We start from the raw sequence: 24,131 nt of genomic DNA on the forward strand, positions 1-24,131 counted from the left end.
CAGATGTTAGAGTGTTATCAATTATTAAAAGCTGGGAAGTCTTTGAATTCATTGTGGGGAGGATATGACATAAATTTGAAACTAACTAACTGAATCTAATGAAGTTTTTTCTTTTCCCCTATTGATTTATTTCAAACTATTTAAAATGAGTTTGGCATGGCAAAGCCTTCAGGGGTTCATTCGATGATTCTATCCCTGGCTGGCTAAATTCTTTCTGCAGGAATAAATATTTGCTCATTCCACTCAAATGGGACATCAGTCAGTTTTGCTCTTTGATTATCCCACTGGGGGGGGGGGCTCCTGTGCCTCTGATTTCTTAGCCGCACTACATCCAAACCACCGTGTTGCACATGAGGTTGTCATGGCTTCCTCACTATGCTGGGAAGGAGAAACACTTCTGGTAGACTGTGCTAGACTTAGGGACATGGCTTCAAGTCTACTGTTTGTCTCTAGACGTCTGCTCCTCATCACTCGCTCAGGAAAAGCGAGAGCAGGCTGAGGATTTGGGACTGCCTGAGGCACAGCCATGAAATGGGTGGAACGTATCTTTCCCAGGCATCTCCAACACATGGTACCCACTGTCCTCATGGGTTACTGGTCTCTGCTGTTGTGCACTCCACCTTCCAAACATCTTTCCTGCCTGCTATCAGACTGTCCCTGCCCTAACAAGGACATCAGAGCTTCTAGACTTCCTCCCTCAGGATGAATTTATTAATCTAATGACTGTTAGGATGGCATTGCCATGAGAGCTTGCCTCAGATCTATTGAAGTAATGCCTGAGAGGATAAGACTTCAGCTGCAGAGGTTAGCCTGCAGTGAGAGACTCTGTACTGAGATAGGCCTAAAGGAGAGATGCGCAGAGGGTGACAAAGGGAGAGGCCTGAAACCTTCACATTACACCCTAGTGCCGAGGAGCTACGTGAGAATCTACTCCTCTAGTGAATAAATCTGGTACTTTGGGAAGAAATTCTCTTTGTGTTGCATTGAAGGATGGCATCAGCACTGTGGTCTCGCCAGTGGCCTCACCGAGCATGGTGAAGGCTCTTCGGTGGGTGTATTGACGCTTCATTTTAAAGGGATGCACAAGTCCCTGGTGCCTCTCCACGGCGATGCAGGTCATGGTGAGAATCTCAGTCACGATAGCGGTGGACTGCACGAATGGCACCAGCTTGCAAACGAAGGCACCTAGAGCAGGAAACAGGAGCTCTTAGCCAGCAAAAGAGAATTCGGGTTGGAGCTGTCTCTTTGTCATAATTATTGGGGGTAATTCTGGGCTTCTGTTCAAAAGTCTTAGGACTATAATTATGTAATAAATACAACATAATTGAGAGAGGTTGCCTGGGCTGGTATTTTCTCTCTGGAAATGGATACGAAATTCCTAAATCATATATAATTATGCATAATAAGACAATGAGAGAGCAAGTAAGTCTCTGACTGATGATAATAGGAAAAAAAAAAAGTAAGTGTGACCTTGCTTGAAAAAGAGCAAAGTCAATGTAAAGTAATCTCCTAGGTTCTAAATGAGTAATTTTTCTCCCCCTGCCTTCCCTTTTGGTCGCCTGTCAAATCACAGCAGAAGGATGATTCTCATCAAAGACTTCCAGATGTCCTCTTTTATCTTTTATCTACCTCTGATGTCCTGTCCAAAACTCCCCACATTCTTAACTGATTCACTTTCGGTACGACAGAGATCTCCAACTGGTACCCCCTAGGCAAAAATTGGCCTGCAAACAAGCTGCCTTTGGTTTACATAATGTTTTAAAATATTTGAATGCATTGCCAATATTAAAAATGTTTGTACTCTCTTCTGGCCCTTGGCCATTTGTATTTATAACCCCTGTTGTGACATCTCGGCTCTTGAATCCATCTTGCTCATTACTGCCAAATTATTTTCCCCCAAAATTAATTACTCTAAACTATCACAGAATCATAAGCTCAGGGAATACAAGCCATTGCAAGTGCTCTCTAAAAGCAGAATCCTCTCCTCACCTTCTCTGTCCTGGGTTTTGTATTGTTATCCCATTTAGTGTTAACCCGTTGTAGTGTTCTCTCTTCTAAAGACAAGAAATCATCTTGTCCATCATAATAGTATGGGAGATTTGCCAGCTTATTCCCTGATATCAGTCAGGATCTACACCGTGATCCTGATTGATCTCATTTATTAGCCACTGTGAACTTCAATTTCATCATGTGTAAAAAATGGATCAATCCCAACCCATCAGTCAGAGATTGATGTGAGTGTTGCTGAACTACTAACCACAGAAGGTATAGTTTCGTATTGGCAGCTATTTTCATCAGACAGTCTGATTAAAAGAATTGAGCTAAATTTGGTACATTTGTTCCTATAGATTTTTTTTGTGGCTAAACAGCCCACTAAAGGACATCCAGTTCTCTAAACTTATTTCCCAGCTAGAGCTACTATAGCTCAGACGATCTAGGTGATTTGCTCAGGTCTACACAGCGTCACTGACTCAGTTCTTCCCACTACATCACCCTTACTTATCTCAATGCACGATGTGGCAGTTTTCTTGTCCACATGCTCACAAATCATCTGTGTAATAATCCACCTGAGACTTTTGCACCAAGCTGTAGTTCCGTTACATGTCACCTTAGCCTTTTAATGAATCCAGTAGCATATGCCAATTACTCATCCCTTCTGACATTTCTCCAGCCAGCTCTCTGGACATCACTCTCCGTGTTTCCTTGATCATGTCTCCAATATTCTTCAATATTATGGCATGTCATTTGTCTAGGCTGAAGATTTGAGTTCTTTTAAAAATAGGTAGATGCTCTTGTGCTAGCTGTTCATTTATCTTAGATCTTATTTACATTTGACTATCTTTGCCCCTTGTAATTTGAGGTCATTTTTCAAGGTCTAGAAGCCTGAAGCAAAGTAGACATTGAAGAGTTTGCTTTTTCTCTGCCCTTCAATGAATGTCTGTCAAGAACTCCACCATTCTTTTTCACCACTCTGTTCTGGTAATCTCTCTGTTGAACTCTTCAGGTGGCTCCTTTTATGAGAGCCTGCCCTCTGTGAACTGTAGAGGTCTCAGCTATTTTGCAAGAACGTGTCCTTTGGGACACTTCTTCCCATAAATGGCAACAGGAAACTGAGATAATCCCAAAATTCCCTGTATAGGGAATTCTATACTGTTTTCTTGGGATGTGCTTCCCTTTTGCCCTAATGAGAGTACATGATTTTTAATATCAGAATTGAGTTTCTCAGAACCTGCCTAGAATGGCTGTCATATTTTGATTGTCCACCATCCACCTGCATTCCCAAATAGAAACACAATCTCCTCTGGTGCATAAACTCTCCCCCATGTTAGGTTAGGTAAGAGCTCCTAATAGGGAAGGGATAGCAGAAACCTGTCTGTGCTCCTCTCCAATGTTAAGAGTGCAATGAAGGTGGAAGGGCGGCTTGAGGTGGTACAGTCACGTGCTCACCAGATTAGGTCATGCAGTCACCAGGCCACCAGTGTTAACAGACCACTGTTCAGTTACTGATGCACGTCTCTGGATGTGGGCCCTACATGTTGCAGTTCTATCCTTCCAGCGTCACACCAATCCTCTGAGCCCCCAACTTCCTTCAGATACCTTACCTTCTCAAGCTACCTATCAATCAGCTATTGCGTCTAACCAAGTAAACTTATTTGATAATACTTCTCTTTTGTTACCTTTCTCCAGAGGGTGGATTTCTAAAACAGAATACTAAGGTCAGCATTCCTTCTGTGTGTGTTAACTCTAGGATAACACAATCCAAACCCTACTATTACAATTTGCTACCACTGCTGTTTCCATTTCTATTACATCTGATTCTGGCATAAAAAAACTATAGTAATTCTCTGCCTACTGGGTTAGGAACAAATGCTTTGTTGTAATTATTTTATTGCTTTCCATTTTTATCTTTAACTTATTTATACAACTTTATTATCTAGAATATGAGCTCACTGTTCTGGACATGAATGGGCCCCACTCTCTCAGTTACCCATATCTGCCATCACCCTCACCCCTGTTATACAGTGTAGATCTCAATGATTCATATAAAGACAAGACATCTTTATCTTTAAAAATGGAACTTGAGGGCCTCCCCGGTGGCGCAGCGGTTGAGCGCTGGGTTGCGAAGCTGCCCGCGGCCTCTGCGGCGCCGGTTCGATCCCCGGCTGCTCCCCGGCCATCGGAGGAGGGTCCCACATGGCGCGCAGACCTCTCCTGCCGCCCGCTGCTTCCCTCAGCAGTGTACTTCGGTCCTTCTGCCTGCTCTGCTCCCCGCTCTGGCTCTGGTGAATTCTCTCACCCTCCCGCGCTTCTGACTGTACCCAGTGCATGTATAAACAAAACAAACAAACAAACCAGCAAACAAATAAATAAAGCATGCCTCTATAAAAAAAAAAAATGGAACTTGAAAATTGAGAACAATTTGACCATTATTTGCTGTCACTGTGTTGTAATAGTGACTTTAAAAAAAAAAAAATCCTTGTAGAAAGGACTTAGTGAAAGAAACAGGGAATTCATGTGTCAAAAAAAAATTTAAACATTCTTTAATTTAGAAAATGGTCTAATGAGCTGTAATTGCTTGAAAGTATCTAATGATGATAACCACTCTGAAGTATTTATGCCAAGGTTGGTCAAAAAAAAAAAAAAAAGAAACATGAATAGATATTTTCAGCTTTATAAAGGAAAGAATCCTTTATCAACCAAATTGTAGAATAATGGTTGTTCAAACAATCTGATGTATTATTGCCTTAATTTCCTACACCAAAACAAAATTGTTCTTCATGCAATTGATATGCAGTCTATAAGTTTCTATTTTTTTGGTCCAACATGTTTCTTAAGCAGCTACAAGTGAGCAAACTTACTGCATCCTGGATCTTACCTTATTCACCTCAACCACATCCTATAGGAGGAGATTGGGGAAAACAAATTAAATATAGTCAAAATCAGAATTTCTTCACAAGCAATTTCTTTGAGAGATGAAGTTACAGGTTAGTAAGCTCTGTAGTTAAAACACAGTCCAAAAAATGTATATTATCCAAAAGACAACAAGATGCATTTTCCCTCCAATAACAATTCTGTTTCCACTGAAGTCACAAAAACAGAGAACTAGGGATCCTAGCTGAAAATCAAGTATAAAATAGTCATTCTTCACTCAGCCATTTAGGCCTGTTAACATAATCGAGATGTTGGCAATTGCCACAGTCCCATTCATAACCACCCATTGCAAGATGGATTAAAAACTTCTACTTTATTAGTAATGAATGGCAGGTTAATCACTTTTTCAACTTTTGAGTTCCTTATAAATCACATCATCAATTCCTGCAGTTTAGTCACCCAAATCTAAGAGTTGTGAGACAAAGTATTGCCACTGTCTCTGTAGCTATGGACCAGAATCACAGAACTGCCGACTTCTGAAGGGTTTAATTTGCTTATGGTCCACTGTGCTTGTTCTAACTAAACTCCTCCTATAGAACTGGTTTTGATCATGACCCCCAATATGAAATACCTTTACATTACACACACGCACAAGCACACGCACATGTACGCGCATGCGCACATAATTTAAAGATAATTCTTTGTGCTTGTATAAATAAGTGTATATATACACGTGTGTGCACAACCCAAAATATTGCAGTATTAATGCTTTTTGATATTTCCTACTCTATTATCTTTCTGTTGCTTTTACACTGCTAATCCTACCTCATCAAATAAAGTTCAGAATCATTTACAGGTAGGAAGGCCTAGTTTGAAGTTCACTCCCTCAGAGTATTGATGACTGTGCCCCCACATGAAATCTTAATCTGACTCTTGTACTTAATCTTCCTTTTCTCTCTAGCTTCATCTCTTACTTTCCCCTGCAGGTTAAAATCAGGGCATAGAGAACTACTTACATTTTCTTGGAGATCTGACATCTCTCAAGACTTTTATACAAAATGTACTGTTCATCCCTGAATCTTGAGTTTGACACAGTGCCAAGCATATACTAGCTTTATAATAAATATTAACTGAATAAGTAAATAATGAATAAACAAATTTTTTAAAATACTATCAAAATATATTCAAGTAATGTACTTTGACAATAATGTCCCATAGATTTCACTCTGAAAATCCAGGCATAGTTTACAGAAAGAAGAAAAAAGCAATTGATAATCCAGAAGACTATAAGGAAAATTGTAATTCCTTAAAATGAGAGTAGACAGTTGCATAAAAACTTATTTACTCTGAAGAAATTTTCACCCATTTAATTCACATCACCTGAATTTGATCATCAACAAAGCAAATGAACAAGTAAAGTTGATTGCATTTTTTTTTTTTATTGAGGTAATGTTGGTTTGTAACACTGTATATGATTCAGAGGTACAGGTTCATACCTCTTCAGATTTTGTATTCTGCTCCATCTTTGACATAAAGATGACTTAGAAAATAGAAGCTCGAATGGTCTAAGTCCTGGTTACTGATGTAATTGCCTCTGCAGTAGAGCAGATGGAGAGTTGGAGAGAAATAATTAGCCAGTCTAATTGCTGAGACTCTCATTGATGAGAATCCCATCTTCTTCAGAAGCACCAGTATATTATACACCAGAGGATCTCACACGTCCTTGTGTGTATGGACCAGCTGGGGTTTTTTTGGTTAAAATACAAATTCTGATTCAGTCTGTCTGGGATGGGGTCCTGAAGTCTGTGCTTCAAACAATATTGCAAGTAAACTGATGCTGCAGGTCCCAAGGCCAGTCATTAGCAGCAAGGAAAGAGCACAAAACATTGAAGTGTTTCCACCATGTTCCAAGAGAATATTATTTGCTGATATTATATATTCACATTACCAAGGTAACTGGGCCACCAGTTAGTCCTAAATGACCCACAGGCCTTTAGTGCTGGAAGAACTGTTTTAGCAAAGTAGCAGCTCCTTTTTCAAATTAAAAGGCACCAATACTATTTGCTTCAAAATAAAGCACCTTATAGTTACCAGTGGAGCAGCTAAATTTCATTTACTTCTTTACCTCGGGAACCTTAAGGAAAAAATAACTTCGCTTGTCAGCAATACTTTACATTGCCATTACCTCCAATTGAAACACGTTGAAAGATGGCTAAAAACCATGTAGAACTAGATAGATTAGTATACAGTTTTGGCTTTCACTTAATAATTTTTTCTTTTTTTTTTTTAAGATTGATTTATTTATTTATACAAGCACTGGGTACAGTCAGAAGCACGGGAGGGTGAGAGAATTCACCAGAGCCAGAGCGGGGAACAGAACAGGCAGACTGACGAAATACACTGTGGAGGGGCGCAGCGGGCGCAGCAGGAGAGGTCTGCTGCGCCATGTGGGACCCTCGCCGCTTCGAACCGGTGCTGCAGAGGCTGCGGGCAGCTTCGCAGCCCAGCGCTCAACCGCTGCGCCACCAGGGGAGGCCCAATGATAATTTTTTCTGCTAGAGATTTTCATAAGGTTGTAAATGGAGAATTGTCAAATTCTATCCTCATAGAGTCTTCTTTCCATCTGTCAGTAACATCTGAAATCAAAATATTCTGACAATAATAGAAAACTAGGGAGTTTCCCGATTCTCTTCCATTTTAAAGTTGTTTTAGTTTTTGTTTTTGTTTTTTACTTTGTACCCTTCTCTAAGAAGACTGAAAAATGGGGACATGGCAGAGTTGCTTTACCTGCACAGAAAGTTTTTCTTTGGCTTATTTTCTACAAGACCATTTCAAATGAAGTTAAGATAAAAACCAAATTCAGTATATATTACTAAGCAACGTTCATACTTATTTAACATGAAGTTCCCATCATTGTTAATGAAATAATTTTGCCACTCTATCACAGAGAGCTGTTCTTCTAAAATCTTGAGAATTTCATCGATAAATTTTGAAAAAATGGATTACTTAACTAACCTTTCTGAGTCCTTGCATGCCTGGTGGATTTTGCAACCTCTAGGGATATATTGTAAAGGAAGGCCCAAACTGTACCTACTTCATATGCCAGGCCTGCTAGGGGAAGGGGTGACCTCCCACTCCCCGTGGCCCTTTGCTTCCTGGACCATGTGGACCCCAAATCTTAGCCAATCAGATTCCTTCGCTTTCTGCTATTTTTGCTGCTTGGATCATATTGGACCCAAAGTCTAAGCTAATTGGATTCCTTCTTTTAGGGCTAAGAATAAGGAAATGACTAAGTGTTCAATGGGAGGTGAAGCCAGAGGTTATGGAGAAAAGTCATTAAGAGTGAGGGCTGTAGGGCTTATGAGAAACTGGGAAACATGAAGACAAACCAATAAAACTGAGATAAAATTTATTAATGGGTGAGTGTTCCTAGTTTCTTTCTCCCCCAAGCCTTCATTCCTTAACTATGCTTGCAAGGTATTTACTTCTTTGGACTGTTTCACTCTCTAGATGTAGATATTAAGATTGGGGATTTACATGAATAAAATTGAGATTTAAAGAGAGGGAGAAGGAGGGGCGTGGAGAGGAGAGAGAGAAAATAGGGAGAATGGTGAAGAATGAGAAAAGGAAAAAATTTAATTGTTTTAAGCAGTAGACCTGTGATAATTTCCAAATCTCTTTAAAAAAATAAAACTTATTGTGTTCATTTTTATTGAGGTAATGTTGGTTGACAGCACTGTATGTGATTCATAAATCTTAAAAAAAGAACAACTTCCTCCAACATGGACCTTTGGGCCTCCTACCCCTTCCCAACCTCGCTCTCAGGGAGCCTCAATTCTGCAGTAGATTTGTAGTGTTCGTTTCGGTATAGTTTTGTTAGTTCCTTTCTCTTGTTTTTCTATGTTCCATATATGAGAAATCATCCAGCATTTGTCTTTCTCCTGATGTGTTGCTTGGCATAATCTCCTCCAGTTCCAGCCATCTTGTCCCAAATGGTAAAATTTCATCTTTTTTTTTTTTAATGGCTGAGTACTCTTCCGCTGTGTTTATATACCACATTTTCCTAATCTATTCATCAGTTCTTCTGCTGTTTCCATAACTTAGCTATTGTAAATAGTGCTATAATGAGCATAGGAATGCATCTATCCCTTCAAATGAATAGTTTTGTTTTCTTTGGGTTGATGCCTAGGAGTGGGGTGGCTGGATCATATGGTAGATTTAATTCTAATATTTTGAGAAACCTCCATACTGTTTTCCACAGAGGTTGGGCCACTTTGCTTTGCCAGCAACAGTATAGGAGGGTTCCTGTTTCTCCACATCCTCTCAAACACATGTTCTTTCTGGCCTTTTTGATAAGGGCCATTTTCATAGGTGCGACTCACATTTCCCCTATAATGACTGATGATAAGCATTTTTCATGTGTCTGTCAGTCATCTGTATGTCTTCTTTGGAAAAGCATATATTCAGACCTTCTGCCCAGTGCTTAATTGGATTGTTTGTTTTCTTTTTGTTGCATCATATGAATTCTTTGTAGATCTTGGACTCAGTATCCCCCCTTTTATTTTAAAGATTTGTTTATTTATGCATACAAGAGCTGGGGTACAGGCCAGAGATGCGGGGGGTGAGAGGATTCACCAGAGGCAGAACGGGAACAGAACAGGCAGATTGACTGAAATCCACTGCTGAGGGGAGCAGCGGGCGAGACAGGAGAGGTCTTCCTCATCACGTGGGTAGCTCCCTGGCCAGGGATCGAACTCGTGCTGCAATGGCTGTGGACAGCTTCATACATTGCATCTTAACCCCTTGCGCCTTCAGTTCCTTTTAAGATGTATAATAATGTGCAAATATTGCCTCCCATTCAATAGGCTGTTCTTTTAAAATGCATTACCATTGTTTCTTCCTCAGAACCTACTGGAACATGACTGCTTGAATCAAGTTCATATTAAGACTAAGATTAGATTTTGTTGCAATAAAATTCATTCTCTTCATAGTAAGTCCTTTATTGTTTGTGGTTATTGCAGTAAAGGGAAGTTTGAAAAGCCAGGTGCATCATTTAATCTGAGGAACATGTTGACAGGTACTTCTATACCTCAGTGGTCTGGGTTTCTCTGAATCTGTACAGAATTAGGGGTCCAAGTGGTAGTGGAATGATGGGCAGTGCCACTGACTGTCAATTTGCAAGAGTCTATTTTCATGAAGTCTTCTGAAGAAAAGGCCATGGCAACTTTTTCATTTCAGAGATTTGTCCCCAGGTCCTCAAGTTGTGGCTGACACCTTGAGGTTGACCCTGCAGGCAGCAGTTGGTGCAGAAGCCAGTGATAAAGCACCATGCATTGAAGAAAAAAGAAGTTGCACCCTTTCCAGAACACCCACTGTGGTGAAAAACCCCAGCACTGATGTGGTTTTCCCGGGCTCAAATGCTGGCCCCAGCACTTCCTAATCCAAGAGCTTGGGCTTTTTATTAAATGCAATAGTTTTTGTTTAATGGGGCTACAAATTTCTCCCCTCACTGTCAGCAAGATGCCTCCCCCTTCCAACTGCTTTCCAATTCTCTCATCAAATGGCACGATCTGTTTTCCATTCTTTGAATCTGAGGACATGATGTACTTGCTCTTTTATTTTTCAAAAAAAAAATTTTTTCCTGATAGGTTTGATGATACATTCATTACTCTTCACACTGATGGCTACAGAATTTAAACTGTAATCCAAAAATTTACAACCATGCCGCATACCAATTAGCCATCAAAACTAAACTGGCAAATATTTTCCTGGTAATTATTCAAGATTTCCTGGACAAAAGCAAGCCATAAATGGACAGAACTATTTATACTCTTCTGTATAAATGCATACTGTGTATATTTGAGATATTATTAATATTGCTATCACAGTTTTTAAAAACTCTGTCACCCTTATTAGCTATACAATTTATTCTACACATGAATGTAGTTAACATTTTCAATAGTAACACTTTGCCCTGTGATCCCACATCAGCTTCCCTTTCCTGGTGCCTTCATCATGCCAGGCCTGTTACTCATGATCTCACCCATCCTCACAGCAGTTTGAAAGGTGGACTAGGTTTTTCCAAACTCACAGACAAGGAATCGGTTACAAAGCACAATTAAATATTTATCCCAGCATCGGACACCTTGTTTGCCAGCCTATAACATTGGCAGTTAATTCATTTTGACAAGGAAAAAGCTTTGTAAATTTTTCACACATATTTTACAAGAAACTTTCCAGTTTTATAGGTTAAATGCTTTATAAGTAAGAATATGTATCTCTTATATGCTTCATATTATAATCCAATGGAAAAATAGAAGAACGGCATTATGTTAGCATTTTTGTTGAAATACAGCATGATGTGTAACTTGCATCTTTATTGGCTTTTCTGCTGACCACTGGGGAGAATCATGGTCCATTTTTTATAACCTCTGCTTGCTTTCCCCATAGGGGCAGATATAATGCTAGGAAATATAACTGTTACTTAATACAGTAACTCTTAGATGACAGACAGTAATTATTGATAGAACCCAAAACTGACTGACTCTAAAGTACATGTTCATTTTTACTACATCAAGCTGTCTCTCTATTGCTTCTATTTCTCCCAGAATGTGAGAACATATTATCTTTCAAGGAGATTTCCATTTGTCCTTAATAATTTGCAGTTTTCTGATACACCAGGTGATGTCTTTCTTAGAAACTCAGCCACAGAAAGAACAAATATAGTTTTGCATAGCTAGCTAAAAACAATAAACATTTACTTGGGTACCTCAGAACTAATCTTAGCAAACCTTAATTTTAAGATAGGAAAGAAAACAAGAGATTGAGCTTCTGTTAAATATTTTCAGTGACACAGACCAAAAGAGAACTGCTGAGATGAAGTTTCCAGGCCCCATCCACCAGCCTTTCAGTCATGGCTGAGCATTTAGAAGGCAGTCACTGTGCAGTGCAGAGGGAAGAGCAACACATGGTTGATCTGTGAAGGGATATGTCAGCCTGGTGGGAGAGGAGAGAGATGCCAGCACCCATCCCAGGCCAGGGAGGCAGGCATTGAGAAGTCATTCTGAATCATGGTTCAGCTTGATCCTGAAAAACCTAGCTCCAGAGTCTTGGCCCTGTGGGAGGATGTCAGAGAAATCAAGGCGAGGACATGTCACAGAGCTTGCAGCCTCCTTGGAGGAACTATGTCCAACAGACTGTGTGGGTGACTCTATGAAATATGCTGCTCCGCCCCCACTCCTTCCTGCAGAACTCCTGCTAAGCAGTAGCATTCCCGAGCACCACTGTGGTGCGGTGTCGAGTTCACTTGTCACAGGGTTTCAGTCAGCGAGGAGCCAATGAGTTTTATTACCTACACAGATGACAGAAGGCGTCCTATATGGTGTCATGTCCCTGTGTCCCTGGTCCCACAGGAAGACCATGGGCAATAACATGAGCGAATACACACACCCACCCCCCCAAACACATACACACATATATACTATATATAGAAACATAAAAGTTGTAATTTTCAAGTATATAATTTAGTGGCATAAATTATATCTAGTGTTGTGAAGACATCACCACTATCCATTCTGAACATTTGCATCATACAGAAATCTAGCTCTTTTGTGGGTCTTCCTGGTGGTGCAAGGGGTTAAGCACTGCACTATGAAGCAATCCACAGCCTCTGCAGTTTGATCTCCGGCCGGCCAGGGAGCAACCCACATGGTGCAGCAAACCTCTCCTGTCTCTCCCGCTGCTCCCCTCAGCAGTCTATTTCAGTCAGTCTGCCTGTTCTGCTCCCCACTCTGTCTCTAGTGAGTCCTCTCACCCCCTGCATCTCTGGCCTGTACCCCAGCTCTTGTATGCATAAATAAATAAATCTGTTTTTTGTAAAGACTTATTTGTTTATGCATACAAGAGCTGGGGTACAGACCAGAAATGTGGGGGGTGAAAGGATCCACCAGAGACAGAGTGGGGAGCAGAACAGGCAGACTGACTGAAATACACTCTGAGGGGAGCAGCGGGCGGGACAGGAGAGGTCTGCCTTATCATGTGGGTTGCTCCCTGGCTGGCCGGGGATCAAACTCATGCTGCAGAGGCTGCGGATTACTTCATTGTGCGGTGTTTATCCCCCTGTGCCACCAGAGAGGCCCATAAATCTGTTTTTTTTTTTAAAGAAACCTAGCTCTTTAAGCTATTTAGTCTCTATGAATCTGCCTATTTTAGATAGTTTATGTAAGCATAATCATGTAAAAATCTGTCATATAAAACATGCCTGCTTATTTCATTTAGCATAATGCTTAGTATCAGAACTTCATTCCTTTTCATGGCCAAGTAGTGTTCCATTGTATATGTATACCACATTTATCTAGCCACTCATCTATGGATAGACACTTAAGTTTTAAAGAAAATGTGTGCCTGTGCCACGGGGTCAATCTTTCTCACTACCTGACACAGGACAACCAAGAAATAAAGTCTAGTATAGAAATAAATGAAACTGAACACAGAGAGGGAGAATAACAAAGCTCTGAAGTCATGGTTGGATCACCTTGATCCAGGCATGCCTGAATTCAGCCCTAGTTCCGAGCCTTTCAGTTCCAGAAGACAGAATATCCCTCTTTTTCTTAAGCTAGCTTAAGTTGTGCTTTCTCCTTGCAAGCAAGAATCTTAATAAAGCAGCACTGGTCAAATAACTATAAATGGAGCTATATTCTAAAAACATCAAATAACTATATAAAAGTAGGGTTTTTATGTGCCTCCAAAGTGCACAATAAAAAATTTTAACTTTCTCATTGCTAAATCCTTCCCTATTTTAAATTTAACTATAAAATGCTATTGTCTTAAGTAGAGGCAATACCATTACCACCCTCCTACCTCCTCAGAAAATTTAGCAATTTTACCGATTTCTCAGAGTGTGTAGATAGTTGATTCTGGGAAAGAACACTCAGTGGCTGGCCTCACGGCATAGTATTCTGTCTTCCTTTCACATCACCGTGGCTGTTGTTCTCCCTTGGATTTGTTTCTGTAATCTCTCATATGTCTCTACGTTAACGAGCTTGCTATTCATCAAGAGTTTAAACCATTCCTGTTAAACAGCTTTCACAAAGCTCCACAATACTCTTAATTTTACAGCAATTTCACATTTTTAAATTCCTGTGGGAACGCTAACGTTTCTGAAAAATCACAGAAAAGAAAAATTATTATCATAAGTGTGAGTGATATTTTCTAAACAATAGTCAAAATAAATAGATAAAACAGACCCGAAGAACTTGCTTTCAACTCATCCAAAGACTTGAAATTTTTTATCAGAGCAACACTGAGGAGCAACTTCCAGGTCACTGAGTGGTACCTGGATGAGAGAAGGTGGAACTATCCTCACTCCACCCCCTGAGCAGGGGCTGGTAGGGAAATGTGACAGTGCTGGGGGTGTTGGGGGGTGTCTGTGAAGAAGCCACCAACTTGCCATGTGCAGCCTCAGCTTCCACCTCAGTGTCTGCTCAGTGGACACTATGAGAGCTAAGACAGTGGCCGTCTGTAAATTCTGTCTCTCAGCTCTGCCTCCTCTCACTCCCTGTATAAATTCATCCTGCTACTGTTTCTCCCTATGTGTCTGTTTTTGGATTGTATCCTGTGTCCCTAAGAACACAGGTGAGCTCTGGTCCCCAGGTTTGTCCTATTTCATTGTCATCAAATATACAATTTAAACAACTTCCTTTAGGGGCCTTCTTGGTGGCACAGTGGGTTGAGCGCAGTACTGTGAAGCTGTCCACAGCCTCTGCAGCGCGGGTTCGATCCAGGCTGGCCGGCTAGAATCCTACAGGGCGCGGCAGACCTCTCCTGTCTCACCTGCTGCTCCCCTCAGCAGTGTATTTCGTCAGTCTGCACGTTCTGTTCCCCGCTCTGTCTCTGGTGAATCCTCTCACCCTCCTGTACATCTGGCCTGTACCCCGGTTCTTGTATAAATAAAAAAATCTTAAAAAAAGAACAACTTCCATTAATAATCCGGATACTTCACAGTGTATCAGCTTGAAGTCTTTAAACACCTCAGTTTTTCATGCAGTATATATTTTCATAAGAAATCTTATCCAAAACTTTATCTGTTAAGGAGGAAAAGGAAGCTGTTTCAAAAAAGCTCGGGAGCCTTGCTTCTTGTCAGCTACCCACACCAACAACTAGGGCTGAAAATCTCATTGTGGTGTGCTGGTATGTGGTTCAGTTCGAGTCTCCAGAAAGAATAAGTCACTGTTTCTTTGCATATCTTATTTATATCTCAATGTTTTTATCTCTTGTTTTAGTGTATCATTTTGAAATTGAGGTAATATTGATTTACAACACTATGATTTAGGGTACAGGTTCACACCTCTTCAGATGCATGTCACCATCCACCACCTAAGCAGCCACAATCCTCTACCATAATCTGCTGGGCCCCTCCACCCTTTTTTTTTTTTAAGATTTATTTATTTATACAAGAACCATGGTACAGGCCAGATGTGCAGGAGGGTGAGCGGATTCAACGGAGACAGAGTGGGGAACAGAACAGGCAGACTGACGAAATACACTGCTGAGGGGAGCAGCGGGTGCGACAGGAGAGGTCTGCCGTGCCATGTGGGAGTCTTGCTGTCCGGCCTGTATCGAACCCGCGCTGCACAGGCTGCAGACAGCTTCACAGTGTGGGGCTCAACCACCTGCACCACCAGGGAGGCCCACCCTTCCACCCTTTGATATCACTTTCCTGCCCCTCTGGTAGACTCATTTCTGCAGTGAGATTTTTAGGCTTTGGATGGTTCCATTTTGTCCAGGCCTTTGATTTGCTTGCTTATGTTCTCCACAAGTGAAATCATTTGTATTTCTCTTGACTTCCACTGCTTAGCACAGTCCCCTCCAGCTCCATCCATGTTGCTGCAAACGACAAGATTTCACCCTTTTTTTAATATGTAGTGGAGTAGTATGACATTGTGTGTGAGTATTCCATTCCACTCATCTGTCATATCCCAACATTTGTTATTTTTTTACTTCTTTCCAAATCCATCTTGAAAAGCCCCCAAATAGACTGCATCCTTATGGCCTTTAATAAAGATGTAATTGGCTTTACACAATGAAAGAATTCTGTCTAAGCTCCATGTGGAGCCTCATTTTATATATATCCTGCATTTCTTAGGCATTCTGACTCCAGTTGCTATCTCTTAAATGTAACTGTATTCTACTGGTACAGATGATGGGAACTGTGCTATTTAAGCTTTCCACATCTATTAATTCTCTTGGCCTCTGTAAGAGCCCAAGTCTTGGTGCTGTCAACATTCATATAACATCAGAGAATCTCTAGCTTGGCTGAAAATAATCTTTTCTATGAGTAACTTTTGAAAATCCAATACCAGGGTATTATACTCAGATCAATCAAATTAGTATCTTAGCATATAGAAACAAAGAAAGCATCATTCAAAATACCCCACAGATGATTTCTTTATGTTACCAATATTGAGACCCATTCCTGAGACGAATCAGCTGCTGAGAAAATTGTTACATTTTTTTTTTTTTTAAGATTTATTTCATTTGTTTATGCATACAAGGGCTAGGGTACAGGCCAGAGGCGCGGAGGGTGAGAGGATTCACCAGAGACAGAGTGGGAGCAGAACAGGGAGATTGACTGAAATGCACTGCTGAGGGGAGCAGTGGAGGAGACAGGAGAGGTCTGCTGCACCAGGTGGGTCAGCTCCCTGGGGGGATTGAAGGATTGAATTCATGCAGCAGTAGCTGCTGATAGCTTCATAGTGCTGACACTTAACCCCTTGTGCCACCAGCCAGACCATTTTGTTACATTTTCTTACCTAAGCAATCAGTCTTCCAATGTGGTAAATATAAGTGTGTGAACATATTATGAATGTTCTGGGTACCTCTTCCCCGGCCTAACAGGTAAGAGAGCAAATCCACCTGCATAGGCTTTAAGACCATGTGGGAGTCCGCTGCCTGCCTTACAGCAGCCTTTCCACCACCACCACCCACCCTGCCCCAAAGACCAAGGAGCCAGGTCAAGAAACTTTGAACAATGAGGACCCAACACACACATCTGCACAATCCATCCTGTGGAAATCAGACAAGTGCTTTAACCCTAGCATTTGTCCTGTCTCTGAGCATGTGTAGTATCAACATTTCTTTAGGTCAAGATCACTTAAGAAACTGGAAGATATAAGCCTATAGGTAAAAAACCAGAAGCCCCCTTATGAATGATAATTAAACCTTTTGACACCTACGACTCACTATCCCTGTCTATATAAACTTGTGACGGCTGGAACAATTTTTGCAGAGAAAAACCTTTCAGGCAATTTCCTGGGCTTGAATCTTCACTTTGATTATCGAGTAAATTCTAACTACCACTGAGACTTTAATCAGTCAACATGTGATATGTGCACTTCTCCCAATGATGCTGTCATTACTTAGGGTATTTCTGGAGTTCTTTTTTTGGAATTACTTTTAGTCAATTTGCCAGGCACCATTAGAAAATTCATTTCACTGCCCACAGCAGGACTGCAGGGAGAGTCACAGAGTTCTATGTGTACCAGGGGACACCATCCTCTCCCTCTGGGCTATTAGCAAGGCCATCACTCCACTCCTCATCCAACACCCCCGATGAATGCTAGAATTAGAACAGATTTCCCTCCTTTTCCCAGGAAGTCTTCAGAATAAATCCCCCCATTTACCTCAGTCAGTGTCAGTCCCATTCTGCTAGAATATCCCCCATGCCTGGGCCCAATCCAGACCCCAAACAGTCCCCCAATATGACTCAGACCCCCATCCCCCAACACTTGCATTACATGCGCCTCAGGAACCCTGACATCAACAAAATCCCCTGCATTCTCTATTTTTTTTTTTGAATATTTTCCTCCCCTTCTTGCTCTAAGTGATACCTGGCTGTTCTACAAGGATGCAGCTTCTTTCTTTTTTTGAGATGGGGTGAGGGAATGTTTGTTGCATGCTGATCAGAATCCCTGTGTAAATGCCTCATCTTCAGATCAGGTGAGAGATGGTGCCTTCCGATAATGATGAGATACTAATTTTAGGAACCTCAGCAGAGAGATGAGAGTACTGTCTGTAGCCTTTATGCCAAAATAAATGATGAAAGAAAACAGTCGGCGTACAAAGCTTCTGGAGACACACCATCAAATAATAAGAGGAAGTGAAAAAATCATGAAATAGCTGACCGTAAAGAAGGAGACAGAGAGAAACAGAAAGAAGGAAAAGAGACATTTATGGAGACATAGGGAGGAAGGCAGAGTGTTTGGGAGCATTGGTCGGAAGCAAGACTATACCAGCTAAAGCAAGACTTTAGCTGGAAAAAACACCAGGGTGTGTTCAGCCAGTGAATTTGGAGGAACATTATATATGTTTAGAGGAAGAGATTTTATTTTATTATTTTTTAAAAAGATTTACTTATTTTTATAAAAGAACCAGAGTACAGGCCAGATGCGCAGGAGGGTGAGAAGATTCACCCGAGACAGAGCGGGGAGCAGAGCAGGCAGACTGATGAAGTACACTGCTGAGGGGAGCAGCGGGCAAGACAGGAGAGGTCTGTCCCGCTATGTGGGACCCTCACCAGCAGGCCGGGATTGAACCTGCACTGCAGAGGCTAAGGACAGCTTCGCAGTGCAGCGTTCAACCGCCTGTGCCACCAGGGGAGGCTCAGAGGAAGAGATTTTTTTTAAATAAGGAGAAGGAAGAAAGGCAAATTGAGAAAAACAGGCTGCAGCTATAATGACTGGTCAATTCCATGGCCTCAAAAGTTCAATGGGCCAGTTCACTGCTGAAGGATGGCCAAGCGGGTGAGAGCAGACTGCAGACAGAACCCAGGCAGGGCTTGTAACTGCTGTGGCAATACAACCCATCTTTGTGTTAGTAATAAAAGCAAAGTCATAAGCAAATGCCATTTTTGAAACTCGAGGAAAGAGAACCCCCTCCTGCTAGCTCCATATTGCAAAGAAATTCTGGCAGTCATGTGGGAGTGAGTCAGCTGGTGGGTGAAGGTAGAGGTGTAACAGGGGAGTCCTCAGGGAAAGGGGAGGTTCCAGTCTCCCTGCCCCACCCAAGGAAGGGTGGAACTGAGCAGGGAGGAGAAGCTGGTGTCAAGACTCGGAGAACGGAGGAAGGAGATCAAGAAGACCTGGAGGAGGCACATGGAGCAGAGAGACATGTGAAGGAGCTGCGCCTGCTGCTCAGCCTTGGACTTGTACTGGGGACTTGGGGGACATGGAAGGAGACACTTGAAACGGATGTGGGTGAGGCTGTGGGGAAGTTGATGGCAGCCTTTATTTTGATTTTGATTTTGCTCCTTCCATCCCAGACTTGCCCGGCCCCTTCTGCCCCTTTCCTATGGGTGCCCCCTGGAAGGTGCCTTGTACTGCCACAAGCTTTGGGGCCTCAGTGGTCCAGCTTTGGGCCAACCCTGTTTGTCTGGGCATTTACTCACGAGGGATGGGTAACTTTGGATGTTTTGTGTGGAAACTATTCTGTCCTTTCTGTTCTCTCCTCTCTATCGCACACTAATGGTATTAAAGGTCCTTTCCATTGAATGTCTTATACATTAGAGTATAAGTTTTGTCTTTATATGACAGATGGCAGGATCAAGTTAGAGCAGGCAGGTTTGGGGGTCCTGGGGTGCCCCTCATGCTGCCCTGTAACAGATCATCTCAGGTTGGTGATGTGAGGTCCTCAGAAGGGATGGAGCCTGAGCTGGTCTCCATGCTCAGGTCTTGGCAACCCTTGATGCTGATAGTGGCTCCTTCAGACTAGAGTGTAATGGTGAAACTAAACTGAACGTCCCTGAATACACTTTGTCTCACCTGTCATTCATGGTGCATCACGGTTCAAGAGGAAACTCAATGTCAATGCTCCGTGCTAAGCCGGAAAACAATAGGTTTGTTTTTTGTTTTGTTGTTTTTTATGTTTGGTTGGTTGTTTTTTTGTTTTTTTTTTGGTTTTTTTTTGGCTCTTTAAAAAAGACCCAAGTTATAGCTGCTGATTTCCACAGTGTAAATATTCCCACCATGACCAATTTCAAGCCAATATGTCCCTGAATGAGGACCTGGGTAGCCACGTGCACAGTGGGTACCATTGGTCAGCACCCCTGCTGGTCATCACAACTCCAGACAGTTCCCTGTAACTGTTGTGGACAAGGCTGGCAGGGAGCCTTTGTCAATGCTCCTCAGGAGATCCTCTGTGCAGCCAGGTCTGGAGCCTTTATTTGAAGTGGTGCCTTTCAGCATTTCATGTGTAAATGAATCACCTGGAATCTAGTCTGACAGAGAGCTCTGACTCCTTAGTGGTGGTCTTCCTCAGGGGGAGCTGAGTGTTAAAAGGAGAAACCTAGTCGTTGCAGCCCTACCACTGTGACAGTGTTTGACACAGGCTTTGTAGAGAAGTCACAGACTGACGCCCAGGAATGATTTGTGCCAAACCCACAGAGACATTTCCTTCACCTCATTGCCTATTTATAAATTTTAAATGAAATGTCATCCTAAACATTCGTGTTCCCAACTTTCTGTAACAACTACTGAAAAAACAAATGCAATGACAATGACCACAAGAACAGATCTGACAATACCACCAGCACCCAGCCCTGCCTGCAGGCAACCTGCCCCCAGCAGGAGAGGCACCAAGTCTTCCTCCTGCCACTGAGGCCTACTGGTGCTCCTCCCTGCCTTGTTTTCATTTCCTGCCTTACCCTGAAGGAATCTGAGGGGTATTTATATTCTAGAGTCTGCATAATTTTTAATATAAATTCTCTCCAGGTACACTAACCTCCTTTACAAGTGTCATTTCCTAACAGTTTTTACATATAAATGGTATATTATTGAAATGCTTCACATATGTTTTTTTGAACTATTTCACCTTCTTTCTTTTTTCCAAACTTAGGGTTGATTCCTGGTTCTAAAACACACACCATCTTCCGTTCTCTTCTGGAAGCAGTCCAAATTGTTTTTCAAGATCCAACTCCAACAGCTCTGTCTTGGTAAAGTGTTCCTGACCCTTCCATGCCCCACAGCGGAGTGGATCTTCTTGTAAAACCCAATATTGCTCATTTGGGGAATATTTCCTATTCTCTAAGACCCACAAAGTCGTATATGAGCTATATTTATTTTTGGGTTCCCAAGGTAAAATGCTCTGTTTGTCTTAAAGAAAGGCCACGAGAGCTTCATGAAATAATAAAAACTGTGAATTAATTTTCAGCTGTTAGATTGCATCCCATTGAACTCTCTTTTGCTAATTTGCCAGGGGAGTTTTGCAATTATTTATCTGATCCTTGAAGTACAGGGATCTCTGTTTGTCTCTATCTCTAGTACCTCTTGCTGACTCTCTTCATGGAACTGCAATTTTGGCTATTGCTTTCTCGATTTACATAAGAATATTTATCTCTACAAATCCGGTTCCAGATAAACATAGACCACCTCCCTCTAAACATTCCTTAGTAGAATAATACATTTTCATGGTCAATTTTTTTCAGAGCACTTTTATGAACACGCTGTATCCTCACATTAAACCTATAAAATATATAAGTAATTATCACCCTTTTTTCAGCAGTTAGAAGCTAAATGGAATGTTTTCATTGAATTAGGGAAAAAAACAAAATTTGGGAAAAATTTTTGCAATACCTACCTAAGTTCTCAGGGGAATGTCACTTCTAAGCTTTCCAGGGCTTCATTCTCCAAGGACAGATCTACCTCATTGCACCCCAACCTTCTATAATCACTGTTACTATTTTTTTTTTAAAAAAAAAACTGAGGTCCTTAAATTAAGATGTTTTAGAACCAAAGTAGTAACCCAGGTCTTTGATTCCCAGTATAAGATCCCACTTTGCTTCACTATGGTCACTTTACAAATGGAGATCCAGTTACACAATACAAACATGCACAAGCCTTCACAAGCATTTGGAATGGAAAATTCCTGACTTTCTCTCAAAATAAAAGGTTATATATGTTGATCAAAAGTTTTACTATTAATTTTATGGAGTTAGTAGCACCTGGCAACTCTATAATATCAGTTATTTTAGTTACAATTATTTATCAGAATGATAAGAAAATCTATAATGTGTAGAACTGCCTGCAACTTTTTTCTTTATGTGTCACTTTCCAAGTCAGTGCTGTGTACTCAAATGTTTAATGCATTTTGGAAATATTGATGTTATAGGTGAAATGGGAATCTATGCTGTTAACATTTTGAACCATTAACAATAAAGTCTGCACATTCATGGAGCAAAGCAATGCCAGGGAAATTTTCTAAAGATCTCAAGTCAGAAATGGTGAGATGGAAGAAACATTCTCCATGAGATTAAAAGGAATACAAAGAAGTGACCATGGCAGAGCTTGACGATCCATTTCTCTCCTTCTCTCTGTATTTCCAACTGCTTTCCAAGAATATTGATGTGGTCACAAAAAAATACCCACCCAGCAAAATGGGGGTACAAGCAGTGCCTCCTCCCAAGGGACACCAGAAGGGCTGGGGAAAATACATGGCACTAGTCCACCTAGATTACAAGGAATTCTTTGCTGTTTTGGAAAAACCAGGCTCCTTTGGGGAAGCGCAGTGTCTCTTTCCCAGCGTCCCACACTGCTCCACCTCAGTGTCTCCAGCTGGCTTGGCTGCCACATCCACCAGTTTCTATAAGAGGAAAAGAAATTCTCTAATCCACTGTCGGTCAGGAGGACCTGTGTTCTCTATGTCCCTCTCCTCCATGACTCTGTCAGTCCAGTTTTTAAAAAGGGACCAGAGAAAGATAATTTCCCCTCTATGAATGTGTTATATTTGTTGCTGAAGAATTTGAAGCCTTATGTGTGCCGGGATACAGACCCTCATCTGGAAGTTACAGAGACAGCTGGGGAGAGCCTGGGGGGTGGGGGGGGGCGCTGGTGAGGTTATCCATTGAAACATTTTTATCTTACATTTCAAAAACAGGGGGAAATCCTGCTTTTATGAAAAAGGGAGCTGAAGTGCCTGGAAAACCTTGCGACGCCCCACCTTACGCTCCGGACCTTTCCTAAGCATTTCCCTAAGCTGTGACTCTGAGCAACAAGGGGAAAAAAAAAAATCGCTGGTCGGAACCTAAAGGCGCAAAAAAACCCAAACTTATTTCCAAGTGTGTGCGGTGAGGAAGTTCTCAGAAAGGGCAATATATGCATTTAGTGGTGGGAGAAATATAAGGGAGTGAGAAAAGAGCGCGCACGGGACCCTGGAAGCCCGGGGCTTGGGGCAGCAGGAGGGCGCACAGACTCACCCCCCAGCCAGTGGTCGGAGACGTACTGGAGCATAGTGACAGGGATGCAGAAAAAGGCGATGAGCAGGTCGCTGAGCGCCAGCGAGCAGATGAAGATGTTGGTGACGGTGCGCATGGCCTTGCTGCGGGTCACCACGTAGACCACCAGCGCGTTGCCAAAGAGCGCCAGGAGGAAGATGAGAATGCCGGTGAGCACGAAGGCCAGCTTGGCGCGCCCTGGCAGCTCCGGGGTGTAGACCAGCGGCCGCAGGCGGTACAGAGCGATGAACTGCTCCCGCGTGAGGTTGTGGTCCTGCAGCAGCCGGGAGAACCGCTCCGGGGTTATGTTGAGCGACTGCATGCCGCGCGCTCCGGGCACCGCCTGCGCCCGCCTGGCCCGGCACCGTGCCCGGCTCACCACCGGGGCGCGGCTGCGAGGGGACCGGCCGGCGGCTGCTCCCGACCTAGGTGCGCCCGAGGGCTGGTGACTGCACCCCGGGAGGTTCGGGAGGCTGAAACCGCACGGGGATCAAATCTTCACTCAAGGGGAGGGAAGCCAAAGCCAGGGGGACTCCATCCCCAAATGTCCGCGCTTCAAAGAAAGTTCTCGCGATTGTCTCTAAGGCGAAGTGCTGCGGCAGTCGCGGGCGCTCCCCAGTCTTCTGACCGCGGGGTACCCGCACCCGTCTGCTCCTGGAGCCGGGAGGTGGGGCGCGCGCGCGGCTCACCTCCCAGCGGCGGCGCTGACGCCCCTTGCGCACCTCAGGGCGAGACAGGAATCCCTCTCTGGCTGCCTCTCTTTGTGTCCGGAGACTTTCTCTTGCACTAGGTCACGCTTGTGTGAGAAACAGTGCTGAGATTTTTCAGTCTCACGGTTTCTCCTCTTAGGAAGTGTTGGCCACAACTAGCCAGTGCAGAATGGGATTTATTTTATTATTATTTTTTTAAAGATTTATTTATTCAAGAACCGGGGTACAGGCCAGATGCGCGCGGGAGGGTGAGAGGACGCACCAGAGACAGAGACAGAGTAGGGGAC

At 42.5% G+C, this 24,131-nt stretch overlaps 1 protein-coding gene across 1 annotated transcript in view; it reads right to left on the minus strand.

Annotated features, from left to right (window-relative positions):
• The window catches only part of QRFPR (pyroglutamylated RFamide peptide receptor), a gene marked incomplete at both ends in the record, with an annotated part of 31,370 nt that extends 7,914 nt beyond the window's left edge, over positions 1-23,456 (minus strand). The window contains 2 exons of the mRNA XM_084251727.1: positions 1,027-1,185; positions 23,117-23,456. Of these exons, the coding sequence (XP_084107853.1) occupies positions 1,027-1,185; positions 23,117-23,456 (499 nt within the window). The remainder of the gene's footprint in view (positions 1-1,026; positions 1,186-23,116) is intronic.
• Between the last annotated feature and the right edge of the window lie 675 nt (positions 23,457-24,131).

This window comes from Talpa europaea (assembly GCF_964194135.1).
Source record: "Talpa europaea genome assembly, chromosome: 13".
In the NCBI taxonomy this organism is placed as follows: Eukaryota; Metazoa; Chordata; class Mammalia; order Eulipotyphla; family Talpidae; genus Talpa; species Talpa europaea.